Source organism: Spodoptera frugiperda, chromosome 20, assembly GCF_023101765.2.
Source record: "Spodoptera frugiperda isolate SF20-4 chromosome 20, AGI-APGP_CSIRO_Sfru_2.0, whole genome shotgun sequence".
NCBI lineage: Eukaryota > Metazoa > Arthropoda > Insecta > Lepidoptera > Noctuidae > Spodoptera > Spodoptera frugiperda.
Window position 1 is genome coordinate 1455318 of NC_064231.1, and position 13786 is coordinate 1469103.

The window sequence follows — 13786 nt, forward strand, 5'->3', positions numbered from 1 at the left end:
CCATTACATTTTCTACAAGTTCCATTTTTTTTAACAAAAAGGTTTAGAAGAGTTTGCCTTTCACCGGTTATTTTTTAAATATGGCTCGGAACACGTGTTCAAAAAGCATGTTTAAAAATCGAACAAATACAAATTGAAATCACAATATTATTTGTCTAAACTTTTATTGTGTTTTAAGTTTGGAATGTTAAAACAATTGTATTTTTATTTGAAAAAATATAGGAATATTGTCTGCATTCCATTTTTGAAATAATATGAACGCATTTTTTTATCTGTAATCGAATAACACATTTTATTTATATCATTATGGCGCGAATCTACTTTCTTTCATCTTACACGTTTGCATCAGTTTTTTCCATTGATTGAAAATAAATCTTCTTTAACCTATATTTAAAGTCATTATTTGTGTAACACAGGTATCAGGAGTGAGCAATGAAATATTCAGGCAGATTGAAATGGTGGAGAATGACCACGATTCGACCACCGCCGCGGCGCTCGAGGTCAGTACCTTAATATTATTTAATGCATTCTCTTAGAAGTGAAATACTTTGCATTCAAAGCATATCTCAGGGAAAATGTTTTGATGTTCAACTTAATTGATTTTAAATGAAGGCTATGTAAGGGAATGGTTGGAATATTGCTTTTAAGTCAATGGTATAAACGATGATTCTATAAATGTAGTCTGTAACTGATTTGTAAGTCAAATCATCGGGTCTATTTCCTGGTTTGGACAAGGGAAATTTCTATTAATAAATAGTTAAGGCTTCTTCTATAATACAACATGCGGTTTATGAACTACTAATAAATGTATTAATCTTATTTTGATGTTATGATTTATTTTACTTTCAGGCGGTCGAGCGCCGCGGCGAGATGATCGTACGGATTCTTGAAATCAGACAAGTGGGCCGTAACAATATTGAAGCCGCCAAGAAATTCTTCTCATTACAGGTAAGCAAAAGTAACAGCCGTACTCAGAGTCATTTAATGATTACTTAACCCAGTCCTTAGTAATTGGTTTCAGAACAAAATCGTTACTAAGGAATAGTTTAAGTAATCATTTAATGTCTCTGAGTGCGACTGTAAATTATAATCAAGTAACTATAATTTCTCGATATGAAAGTAGCATCTAACTTTATTAATCAGATATATTACAGTATGAAGTATATTGGAAAAATAATTAATCTTATTGACTAACGAGTAAACACTTGTATGGAGTTGGTAGAGTACAGCTGTAATTACTGCTAGCCTAACTTGTATTACTCCGTACTTGAACAGTTAATAGTTTTCGCTTTACAACAATCTATGTTCGTAACAATACCTTTACCTCAAGTCGGAGCAACTTTGTATAAACTCTCAACGTCTTCCATAACACACAATAGCGAAACTAACAACAATAAATTGAAAACAAATCGTAAGCCGCAATGAATAGTTGAATACTGATCATACCACGAACTTCTATGAAAATAAACTAGAATATCGTGATTGGAAAATATAAAAGAAGACAACAATAAAATACCTACTCCAATCATTTCACTGTTCTTTACAAAGAACGAGGGTCATGAATATTTAAACTAGTTGGGAACTGTGATTGGAAGTGGCGGTGGAGGTGACGTTGAGACTTGAAGACTACTTTTTTTGAAAAACACCAGTGTTCTCAGGTAATTTTCCCGCTCCATTGACCCGAATAGTCTGCTCGTAACCTAGTACGGGACCCACTGTGAAAGAACGCTACTCTAGTGAACCCTTTTGTTCGAGCCCGGCTGGCCTAGATCGTAGGGAATGTGAACGCAATTTAGACCAGCATTGTTGGGATGTGCAGTACGGCTCATACCACAGCTATGTAATATTGTTCGCTATAGATTCTGTGGTTTATTCCATTTGCGGTTTCCTTGAATTGCGGCGGTTTTGCTTTGTGCAATACAATACTATTGTCGTAAGGTGTCAGATTGGTTTCGAATTGAAAACGGCTGCATCTGTTGCCAGATTTTCAATGAAACGTATTGAAGATTTTGTGCTCTATTTTTTTTCTTCTTTAATACGGTTTTTTTTATTATATGGGCTTATTTAATATTAACAATGAATATTCATATTGTTCCCAGGACTCTCGACACATAGTCCAATTAGTTGAAATTGTGAAGCGTCCCGGTCAAACCCTGGGACTGTACATCAGAGAAGGAGATGGTGGAGCGAGGACAGACGGAGTGTTCATATCTCGGATAGCTTTGGAATCTGCCGTCTATAACAGTGGCTGCCTCAAAGTTGGGGATGAGATCCTTGCGGTGAATCTAGTTGATGTGCGGAGAATGTCACTGGATGATGTCGTTATCATCATGTCGATACCAAGGAGGCTACTGTTATGTACGAGGCAGAGGAAAGGTTGGTATAAGGAAAAAGTTTTTAAATTAATCTCATAGATGTAAGACAATCGATTAATTTTGGCTAATGGACTCCATGGTGAGCAGTTGTGAGGAGACTTAAATCAAGTAGCAGAACACATTTAATCAATGATAATTAAGTGGGATATTCAGATATGTTAGAAATCCTGGGGTTAAAATTAAATTATCCAAATTGATATCCTGTTACTTAGAATATAATATTTGGTTGTATTGCTTACTACAACAACGACCCCGTTGTTGTCATCTAAGAATAAAAACCCCTAAAATAAAAGATTAAAAAATCTCCAAATTGAATACATCAAAATTTTTGTATGTACACCTTTCTTAAAACTGGTCTAATTTTTTTATCTGTATCAAATTTATTGTCAATTATCATTATTAGGCAAATCAGGACCAGGCTCTCCATCGATGCCGCGGTCGGAGCACAAGCCACCGCCAGTTGTTGTGCTCAAGAGGGACTGTCGAGATGACGACGAGAGAGACCGGGACAGGGTTGATGGCCTTTATTCGCAGTGAGTATTCAAACTACAGATAAATTAGTTAATCGTCAAGATATCAATAATTGACCCTTTTGTGAAATTGCTAGTGGCTTGATAATAATAGGGTTGATGCTGGGGTGTGACAATAAAAAATCTATGTAGTACGTCAGTTAGGTAATAAAAAAATTTAGAAAAATATTAGACATGCATAAAATTTTAAAGTTTAGGAGTGGGAGCATATACGTCATATTATCTACATATAAAATGTACCTAAAAGTGACGTCCCGCGATATTTTACAGTAATAAAGATCGAAAGTATTTGTCACTGTAAGAAAATAAAAAATGTGTGTCTAATATTTTAAAACAATCTACAACACGGATATTAAAATAAAAATTTGTCATCTACCCTATTGTAAATGAAACTCTTTAATTAACTAAAAACATAAAATAGTAAGAAGATTTATAGAGTCAGTGTAATAAGTAAGTGAGTAGTGATTTTCATCTCACCAGACATGGGACACTTCGGTCTACTGGTCCCAGTGGAGGAGTTCGCCCAGTTGGCGACGGAAGAGAAGAAAGAAGTCGGATACAGCTCGGTGCTCTGTCACCAGATTCCACGGCTTTGGATTTATATTACAATCCACGGCCGTCGTCTGATCATTCCACCTGGAGGTAAGGTCAACACCATCTTATAAGGTCTATCTAAGTACCATTCTTTTCGTTAAAAAACGTTATATATTTTCGTTTCGTTCTCAGCTACCGTCCACCACCACCGGTAATTACAGAGCAGCCGAAGTCCCAAGCGACCCATTTCGTACCGTACGAAAGGTCTTATCCAAATACTTTGGATAGCTTGGCAGAGAAGGTTCATTCTTTCTACCCTGCCGACAGCGGAAGGTATGATAGGTACTAAAAGATTTTTTTTACTATCACTATCTTAAAATTACCTTCTTTAAGGGTCACTTTTGATTTGTTTTCTTTTTTATTTCAGTACACGGTTTGGTGGTCGAGTTCCAAGATCAGGATCGGAACAGCAGTTGCCTAGGGCAGAAACTCATTCCGATTTCGGTAGACACTCTTTGCTCAGATCTAGCTTAAAGGCCTCTGCTGCGACAGGAGGTAAAAAAACGTTTATATTTGAAAATAATCTTGTATGTCAGTATAAAATTCCAATTTCTAATAAATACTTCTCCTTTTAGCGTCAAGCTTAAGATACAATCAACGGTACGGTGGTGTAGGGATGACAGGATCTGGCCTGACAGGCACTGGATTAACAGATTCTGCATTAACTGGAACCAGCTTGGGCCCTGGGCTTCCTTCTGGCCTTTCCACCACCGGACTCAGCGGCCTCACAGGTTCCAGCCTCGTCGGTTCAGGGTTGACGAGCTCCGGCCTAGGTTCAGGATTAGGAGGAACAGGGCTAGGTTCCACTTTGAGTGGAGCATACGGTACCACTGGACTTGGTCTACCGTCGTATAGTAGTAAATTTGGAACAGCTAGGAGGAATCGAAGTCTCGACTACTCTTCAGACACTGAGGCTACGGCTCCTACTAGAACTCCTTATTACTCAGGACTTAGTGGTTACAGGAGTAGCACTTTAGGAAGGGATATTGGATCGAAGTTTAATTCTTTACCGAGGGATGTGAGAGGAACTGGTCAAAGGTAAGCATTGGTTCCAATGACATTATTTGGTATGTAATATAGGTTAAAGCTATTATTTATTGTCCTTTCGTATAGATTGGGATTAAGTAGACGTGCAGGAAGTGTTCTCCAAGATGAGCCGGAGCCTTTATCTTCTCGTTTAGATCTTCGTTCTTCCAGAGGTGAGTAAAATTAGAAACTAAAAATAGAAAACCTTTTTAAAAGACCTTATTTTTAAGGCACCATTTCATGTACAGGTCGTTTACCGTCCTCTCCTTCAGTGTTTACTTCAGACGAGTACAGAGCGTGGCTGTCCCGAGCGCCTTCCACCAGTGCACTCTACGAGACACTGCGCCCAAGACTTCCTACGCACTACTCAGCTGAAAATATACACGATGCGCTCAAAAACGTAAGAATTGTCGCAGTATTCGGTCAGTTAAGTAAAATGGCAGTGATATGTTTCTTTGCGATTAATACATTATCTTTTCAGATGGAAAGTGGCAGCAGGTTCGGATCATCATTAGGTCTTGCGGGTCGTAGAGTGGAAAGACCGCGGCACTTACCAGCTCGCTCAGTGTCATCGCAGCAGTTAGGAGCAACGCAACAGCTTGGAGGAGGAGCCGGCGGTTCCCCATCAGCTCGTCGGGTCCGACAGCTGCTTGAGCTAGGATCTCGGTTCAACTGCCCCAACCCAAGCCCAGTCCCAACTCCTGGTTCTCGGCACCAGAGGCATCTTGATATTAATCCTAGCGGTAAATACTATGAGTTCATTTTGTCACATAAAATATATCTAAAATAAGTTTATTTATACATGTGCTTAAATAATCATCATTTTTGCAGAGTTCCTAAAGTATAAAGTGGAGAAACCAGCGACTGGTGGTCTTTCTGCATCGATGACGGGTCTATCTCGGTTGTCTGGTGGCATTTCTGGTATGCTGTGGGTGCATCTCTTGGCTGGACGTGGTCTTCGGCCATCGCCGTCAGGAGCATCGCCAGGATCCCCACCATCAGGTCCACTGGCGCCAGCACAACCTCCAGTTGCACCTAGAGACTTGTATTGCGTACTGGAATGCGATCGTGTACACAAAGCCCGTACAGTGGTAAGTATTCAGGATAAAATAAAATTTTACAACACAAGTATTTTTGGTGATTTCCATTGTAAAACTTGGGACGATTTTTGTTACAGGTTCGTACTGGTGAGCTGCAATTCGACTGGGACGAGTCTTTTGAGCTGGATCTAGTTGACAACAGACAGTTGGATGTCCTGGTCTACTCGTGGGACCCTCAACATCGGCACAAGCTCTGCTACCGCGGCGCTGTCACTTTGCCTGACTTGTTGTCGCGCGCACCTGCTCATCAGCTGGCAATTAAGGTAAATATCATAATATCACGTGTTAAGTCACCTTAGACTAATTAACCACCACTAAAATATCATCATTAGAAAAGGTAGTACAGGCAATCAGTTTAAAGTTTACATACCATATTTCCAGATGGAACCTCGAGGCACTCTATACGTGCGTGTGAGACACACGGAACCACACGATCTCTTCCGAAGAAGGCCCGCACCTCCCCGAAGCTCTGCGCTGTTCGGTGCTGAACTGGACACAGTAGTAGCTCGGGAACCACGCCCGCCGCACGCTCCACCTGTGCCATTGATAGTGAGGCGATGTGTTGAAGAGATTGAGAGGCGTGGATTGGATATCATTGGTGAGTATAAAGTTTTTTAACTTTGAGTTTAATATAAAATATTTTTATCCTTTAGACATTTGGAGTGATGAGTGCTATTGTGTGTATTTGTCGCATAGTGAACCTAACAGCTTTCGTTTAAAAGAAAACTCTTTAATAATGTTAATCCATTGGAAATTCAGTTTTCGACAAATTACTGTTCAGTAAGGAATTGAGGGAACAGAATGTTTAACACAAAAGTTATCTAGTTAAGATAATTACATCTTGATTATTTCCTTTGTATTTCTTTTTCTTAAATTACAAAACTGTTCTTCTTGTATCTAGGACTTTACCGTCTATGTGGGTCGGCAAGTAAAAAACGTATTCTGCGGGAAGCGTTCGAACGAAATGCTCGAGGCGTGGAACTGGCACCGGATTCAGTGCCAGACATCAACGTCATCACTGGTCTGCTGAAGGACTACCTTCGGGAGCTACCACAGCCACTGTTCAGCCGCTGCATGTATCAGATGACCCTTGATGCTCTAGGTTTGTATTCCATTGCCAAGTAACTTGAGTACATCTCTGAAGATATTCATTTCTAGTTTTAGAACAGTTTTATGACTACTTTGGTCTATCTTATGAAAAATATATTATATCTATACTAATATTATAAAGCTGAAGAGTTTGTTTGTTTGACCGCGCTAATCTCTGGAACTACTGGTCCGATTTGAATAATAATTTTTGTGTTGGGTAGTGCATTTATCGAGGAAGGCTATAGTTTCTAAACCATCACGCTATGACCAATAGGAACCAAGCAGAGCGGGTGAAATCGTGCGGAAGTAGCTAGTCATTTATATTATGATATTAATCAATCATACTAACCACCTAAATTCCTTTTAGGCATATGTCTCCCAGATGACAGAGAAGGAAACGCTCGATTGATGGCTTCAGTAGTCGAGTTACTACCACGAGCTTCGAGAGCGACCTTGGTCTTCTTACTGGACCACTTGGCTCTCGTGGTAGCTGCTCAGGATCGTAACAAGATGTCTCCACAGCATCTTGCAGTGGCTCTAGCACCACCTCTGATGCTCCATTCTCAACCACCAACAGAATTGGACTATCAGAGGTCTATCAATGTTCTGCAGTGTCTGCTGCAAATTTGGCCAGCGCCTAAACGTTCAGGTAATGTCATCTCCCGTTTTAATTTTTACACTACATTTAATGAGTAAAAAACAACAATATTTTGTGGTTCTTGTCGGAATTAATTTTTATTTTTTTATATTTAACTTTACAAGATGATTTTTTTGTATATCAAAGTAAATACATAATATTAAGGCTGCAGTTAGAACCACTATCTCAATTTATAATGACTGTTGTTTTTTACATCATTACCTGTACTGACTCTGAGTACAAACGCACGCACCCACTAGAATACTCCAACCAACCTCCATGACACGACTAGACAACATCCACTCCGCACGTTGCTATCTTCATTTATTGCTCTACTCATTTCATCTTTGAAGCTGTTCAGGGCCAAATAATTTAAAAAATACTTAATATCAAATAAATAATAATAACGATTGGAATTTGTCAATCTAACTCCGAACTTATCCAGGCGAACACCAATTTTATGAATGTCATTTGATATTTTCATATGACACTGAAAAGTTTGTCACTTTTAAAATTTTTATCGCAGTAATACCCGAGAAGACAACTGATATAAAAAATCAGGAATGTGATCTTCACAAACAATTTATGTTTTTCTTCAAATTCTGGAAATAGCAGTTGTAACTGAGGTGTCCAAAGGCCAGTGTCCATTTAGAGGGATCCTGTGAATCTAAGCCTGATTAAAGCTACATTTTAAAGTCTATCGCGTCATATTAGCACCCTTTAGTTCTCCAATTCCTTCTTCTGCATGCTCTAGCTATTCTATTACTATACTTATACACTAGACAAGAACACTGAATGTCTAAAGGCTAAGCGGTACCTTAACGCATGTATGTTTGTAGACAGTTCGGCGCGGCGAGTCAGTAACCGGGCCGCGTGGAAACAGAGTCAGTGCGTCGCCAGCGGCCTCACTCACGCTCCCCCAAGGTATAATATACCTTAATACGAGTATAATAAGCAATATTATACCTTACAAAAAGAGGAGAACACTTGACTAAAAACAAAACAAGTTTACTCAATATAAATACTTCAATAGTTCCTAGTACCTACCCAGTTTTGTCAACTTCAATAAACTTCTCATTTCACTTTTCAATCATTTTCCTGTTGAGTCTACTAATCATCTCCTCCTTGGTATGAAATTGAAAGCGTTTGGTTGTTTGTATGCCGCGTGGTAGGATGTTTAAGTAGGTATTGTTTGTCGGCAGGCCGAGCTCCGCCCTCAGTCAGTCCATATCGGCCTCAAGTGGCAGCATCAGCAGCATCTCCGCCGCCAGCTCTCTCGGGTCGGCCCGCGCCAGACCGCTCGCCGCCCGCACATGTAAGTCATCATTATTATACAATTTTTTTTTTATATAATAGCCTGTATTTGAATGGTCATATAATTTCAGTGACTGTCAGGAGCCTTATGTTATGTTGATATTTTTGCAGGTTCTCTCATCAGTCAGGGCAGGCCAATATCGTCCGCAGTCGCCGCTCAGAGGCCCACTGCCCGCTCCACCTCGGTCCCGTCAGGTGACAGTCTCCTCTCCAGGTTCACCCAGTAGCAGCTCAGGCAGTCACAGCCCTGCGGACACTATTAAACATGGAGGATCTGTATCCTCCATTTTGAGGCAACCGGAGCGCGCTGCATCACCACGGTCGTCACCGCGGTCTTCTCCGCGCGCGTCTCCCAGAGCCTCGCCTCGTGACTCCCCGCGGACTAGCACGCCGCGGGACGCACGGGAGCATGCCTCGCGGGACTCGTCGCGAGAGCACACCCCTCGTGACAACTCTCGTGAGCACACGCCCCGCGATACGTCGCGCGAGCACACCCCGCGAGACGGGCCCCGCGAGCCGGGATCCCGCGAGTCCCCGCGGTCAGTGATCCCGGGCACGTCGGCGGGGCTGGCCGTGACGCTGAACTCGCCGGGGCGCGCGGCGGGCGGCGGCCTGAGCCCGCGCTACAGCTCCACCAACCCGTTCCTGCAGCAGTACGACGCGGAGGAGGAGGCCGAGGCGTGGCGCGCCGCCGACATATTCTCCTCGTCCTCCACGCACGCATAGTGCTCGTAGCGAATTGAGATTTTCTAGTCAATTTTTTTAATCGAATCGAAAGAGTGCTACGATTCCGCTGTATATTATGTTGTTTATTCGACGAGCGTGGTGCGCGTTCGTGTAATGTTTGTTATATATAGAGCGAGTTACGATGTATATTACTGTGAGAATGTATACATGCTGAGGCGCGAGGTGACACGCCTCGCCGGCCGCCGGCGTCCCGCCCCGTAGCCACTATAGTGTTTATCGTATTGTATTGTACATTGTATATAATAAACGTATATGTAGGTACGCTCCAATTTTGTACCATTCGGGTGGGACCGCGGCGGGCGGCCCGCGGCGCTACACACATCATCCCACATATCAGAGACTTGTGTACGGAATCGAAACAATCAAGTGAATGTCCAGACTAGAATCACCAAACAAAGCAGCTTCCAATACAAGACTTACGAGAACCAAACAATTAACCTATAAATAATATTACACTATAATGTTAGTATCGACGACGGACACAAGTCAGTAGCTCGAGTAGGGAGAGTGTATCATAGATCAGACGTACGGACTGTCTTGAGACTGAGACCATATCAGAGTAGCTCGTAGACTCGAAGGCTATCCGTCGTAGAACGAGCGATTACGTTGGCATATTGGAAAACGTCTAGAAAACGCAAAGCTGTTATGAATGTTAAAGTACTATTCAAATAATCCCTGTTCTTTAATAAAGTAATAAATATATAACATATTATTATATTAATTAAATATAGTATTAGAACGCATTTTTACGAGTCGCTAATTCTATGAAGGAGAGGAATTTAATGCGTGGATCGGTCGCATTCTCAAGATCAGGGGCGATGTGTTTGAAATTCGGATAATGTGAATGGTCGAATGGATTCGCTATAGACTATACTGTATTCAAAATTGTTTAGCATTCGAAATTCGAAAACATAACCTCAGTTCTTATCTAGCGTCTGCTAGACATATAAGAGTGGGAGAAATCGACCAATGACAGCACTGATCCTACTTTCACTGCCATGATTGGTCCATTTATACTAGAAAGCATATTAATTATACACTTGTTTATATGTCTGTCGGAGGCTACACGGTTACTTATTACTTTTGAGCGACACTTCAAGACGAAATTTTGTTATTAAATATTAACTGTTTATAAAAATAGCATTGCACAAATAACACGACTGATATGGGACACAAAATGTTTTTGATACTTTTTACTTTTTGTACCTGTTCCTCGTTTGTAATAATGACTAGGGCTTCGTTGGAGAACCTCGCCTTGCTGTACCTCTATAAATTTATATAATATCAATATTGGTGCACGAGTTCCTTTTATTCTCAATCATTCAGTTCATTCTTCGCAGGGGCCTGACGTCAGTCATAACGTTTTACTATAAAGGAATTCGTGTACGAATACATAGTTACATTATCTTGTATGAAGGCTGAAAATCGATGACAATATGTAGCGATAATTTTAACCGATCGTACGGATTGTATTAATCGAACGGTCGCCTTCATAAAGATTTTGACAGTCGGTTCGTATTGCCGGACACTCAATGTTTTAGATGTTATTTATATACGTGTGGAAAAATGATTTCTATTGCAAAATATTAATATTAAATATTAGAGAATAGAGGGGTTTTAAACACTCAATTTAGATAAATGAGGATGATCGCAGTGGATCATATTGATCAGAAACGTGTTTAGTGTAGTACAGTCATAAGTTCTTTGTTCGGTGGGAGATCTTATATAAATATTTTGAAGATATTTGAGTCTTTTCTGATGTCCTTTTGGTCTGAAGGACGAAAATCTAGTTGTGACTGTTATCACGATAGTTGTCCGGTAATGGGGACCGACGGCTTCCACTCGCTGCGCCTTACTCGTTCTAGTAAAATTATGAGCTTAACGAAATTCGTTTAAAATATACACGTGTAATCATAAGACATTGTAATCGACAGTAGGTCTATCGCCTTTTATTATACTACTTTAGACTTTGATACGATTGATCATGACTTGTATTGTTCACATTTAATCATGACTAAGGCGTGGTGGTTGGATTCATAGCTGTACGGGTGTTCGCATGGTCGACGTTTTGTTATACGAGTTGTTCTCTGTCACTGTCTGGGTACCGCGTTGAGTAATATACAAAAGTGTAAGTAGGGTCAGTTATTGAAAGATTTATAACGTAAAGCAGTAGTAAGAAGGTCTGGTTTAGTTTGTTGAGACGAGTGATGGCAGAAACAGTATAACAGAAGGTTAGCGATGCGAGCAAGCTCTAAATGTTGTGAGTGGCTTGAAGTGTCGCTCGACAGTCCTGTAGCCAGCCGCGATACGGCGGTAGTGTGTAGTGACTACGGCGCACAGCTTAAGTTGGCTTCAATGGGGCAATAATTCTGAGAGACTACACTTAGGTTCTGAAACGTTACACCTAGGTACCAATGAATTGTAATACAGTTATTACGTCTTTGTAATTTTAGCACTTGTTAGAATCCATCTATAAGTATATAAAATTAATTTATTGAAAATAAAAACTTATTATACACGATTAGAGTTACATATTCATTGACTTGATATCTGCCCGCCCATATATCTTGTATATTATAACAATTAAAAGTTTAACTAGATATATTCCAAATTAAATGAATATAACGATTTAATTGATAGATGCTATATATTTTAATGTAGATAAACAATTTCATTATTGATTTTTATATTTGTTTGTTTGTTGATGTACACAGTGATAGAGTTTTATATGCAAACTGATGGTTATATAGCGTCATTTATAGAGCAAACTTGGTTATAAGAAAGTACCTATATAATTTGGCCTACGTACAAACTCGATACGACTACCTATATCTTTAAAGTTTAGAATATCGTGTTTTTCTATATCTATTTATAAAGAATCTTCTCTATTGTTAGATTTTATGATGTTACATTTGATGCAAGAGATGGCCAAGTGTTACTCTCTCAAAGTTGATGCCGCTGTACGTTTGTGTTGCGGGACGATGGTCCCTCGGATAATATCAGTATTTCGACAATTTGGTAAAGAGTAGCGTTACATACGTGAATTTAACGTAAAGAGTACACGCTGCCCGTATATGTACCGGGCGGCTGGAACACACACGAAAATAAATAATACGACGTTATAATCGTTTCATTTATTCATATCCCTGTAGCATTGTACCATTGTTGTTAGTAGATGTTATATCAATCGATTTGGTTAAACTGTGAGCGGCAGTTCTTAATTGCTCTAATCAAGATACAGCCATTCTTGTCATTCAGCCAAACCTGGTTAATATACTCAATGCTAATCCTTAAACTAAATAAGATCGAGTCGAGTAGAACGATATTAACAAAGAATGAACAAGATTTTATTATTTGTGCTACAAGTGAGAATTTTGAATTCGATTCACAAAAAAAAACTGTTTTTCATCTAGTACCTAATCATGCCGTGGAAAGGTAGATAACATACATATATTAAGCAAAATAAATCCTTTCAATAATTTGCAGAATCGTTTCCATAATGAAATTCGTTGTAGCGTAGAACACATTAATAATATAGTTAGTTTTCTTTACGTCCCCTGTAATAGACAAGAAACTAAAATCACATACATAAGTGCTATAGCATAGCTGAGTGTGGCTCTCTCACATGCCTCGGCACGAATAGGCCGGTTTCGACAGGAGTGATAGGGCCTCACAGAAAACCGACGTGAAACAACGCTTGCGTTGTGTGAGTGAGGTTACCGGAGGCCCAACAACCCTTAAATTACTAACCCCCAAAAGGCCAGCAACGCACTTGTAACGCTTCTGGTGTTTCAAATGGGCGGCGGCAGTTGCTTACCATCGAGTGATCCTCGTTTACCGAATTATTCCATAAAAAAACCTATGTGAACTCTACAATGCCTGCAAGAAATAAAAAGCGCCCTCTAGATAATCTTAAACTTACTACTAGGTCAAGAGCCTATGTAAAGTTATGGACATTATAAGAATTTTAACATTTTATTTTAAACAACTATACAACTCCAGAAGAAAACTTGAAGGAGTTGATCAGCTTGGTTGGCAATTACTTTAGTATGTTAGCGGTAGATGGCGTTGCGGTTCACTACAACTAGAGAAGGTTAAGAAACTTTGACATGCCAAGGCATAGATTTAACGTATTTGAAGGCAACATATCCTCCGATAAACATTATTATTATCGGTCTAACCGGTGACCACCACGGCTTGTTAAAGATGTCGTTTAATGATGTACGAATCTTAAAAGTCAAAATCAAGATCATTGGATTTCAAATAGACCAGGTAGGCACTTTTGAACGTCAAAGCATATAGTAGATAAATATTAATAACGTATGTATGTTGATCAGTCCTCTAGTAAAGCTATTTGCTACATTCCAAACCTGT

The 13786-nt window shown here is 39.9% G+C and overlaps 1 protein-coding gene across 8 annotated transcripts in view; it reads left to right on the forward strand.

Annotated features, from left to right (window-relative positions):
- The window catches only part of LOC118282289 (rho GTPase-activating protein 100F), a 51882-nt gene extending 39345 nt beyond the window's left edge, over positions 1–12537 (forward strand). The window contains exons 3-21 of one of the 8 annotated variants that reach the window (XM_050701429.1): positions 417–500; positions 850–948; positions 2100–2376; positions 2779–2908; positions 3368–3547; positions 3632–3781; positions 3867–3994; positions 4075–4537; positions 4613–4698; positions 4774–4925; positions 5007–5268; positions 5357–5616; positions 5703–5888; positions 6007–6223; positions 6527–6727; positions 7082–7363; positions 8195–8275; positions 8554–8666; positions 8777–12537. In XM_050701429.1, coding sequence (XP_050557386.1) covers positions 417–500; positions 850–948; positions 2100–2376; positions 2779–2908; positions 3368–3547; positions 3632–3781; positions 3867–3994; positions 4075–4537; positions 4613–4698; positions 4774–4925; positions 5007–5268; positions 5357–5616; positions 5703–5888; positions 6007–6223; positions 6527–6727; positions 7082–7363; positions 8195–8275; positions 8554–8666; positions 8777–9391 — 3966 coding nt within the window. In that variant the 3' untranslated portion in view covers positions 9392–12537. Of the gene's footprint in view, positions 1–416; positions 501–849; positions 949–2099; positions 2377–2778; positions 2909–3367; positions 3548–3631; positions 3782–3866; positions 3995–4074; positions 4538–4612; positions 4699–4773; positions 4926–5006; positions 5269–5356; positions 5617–5702; positions 5889–6006; positions 6224–6526; positions 6728–7081; positions 7364–8190; positions 8276–8553; positions 8667–8776 lie in introns of all 8 variants that reach the window. The other 7 variants (XM_050701431.1, XM_050701430.1, XM_035603287.2 and 4 more) reach the window with 7 other exon arrangements.
- The last annotated feature ends 1249 nt before the right edge of the window (positions 12538–13786 follow it).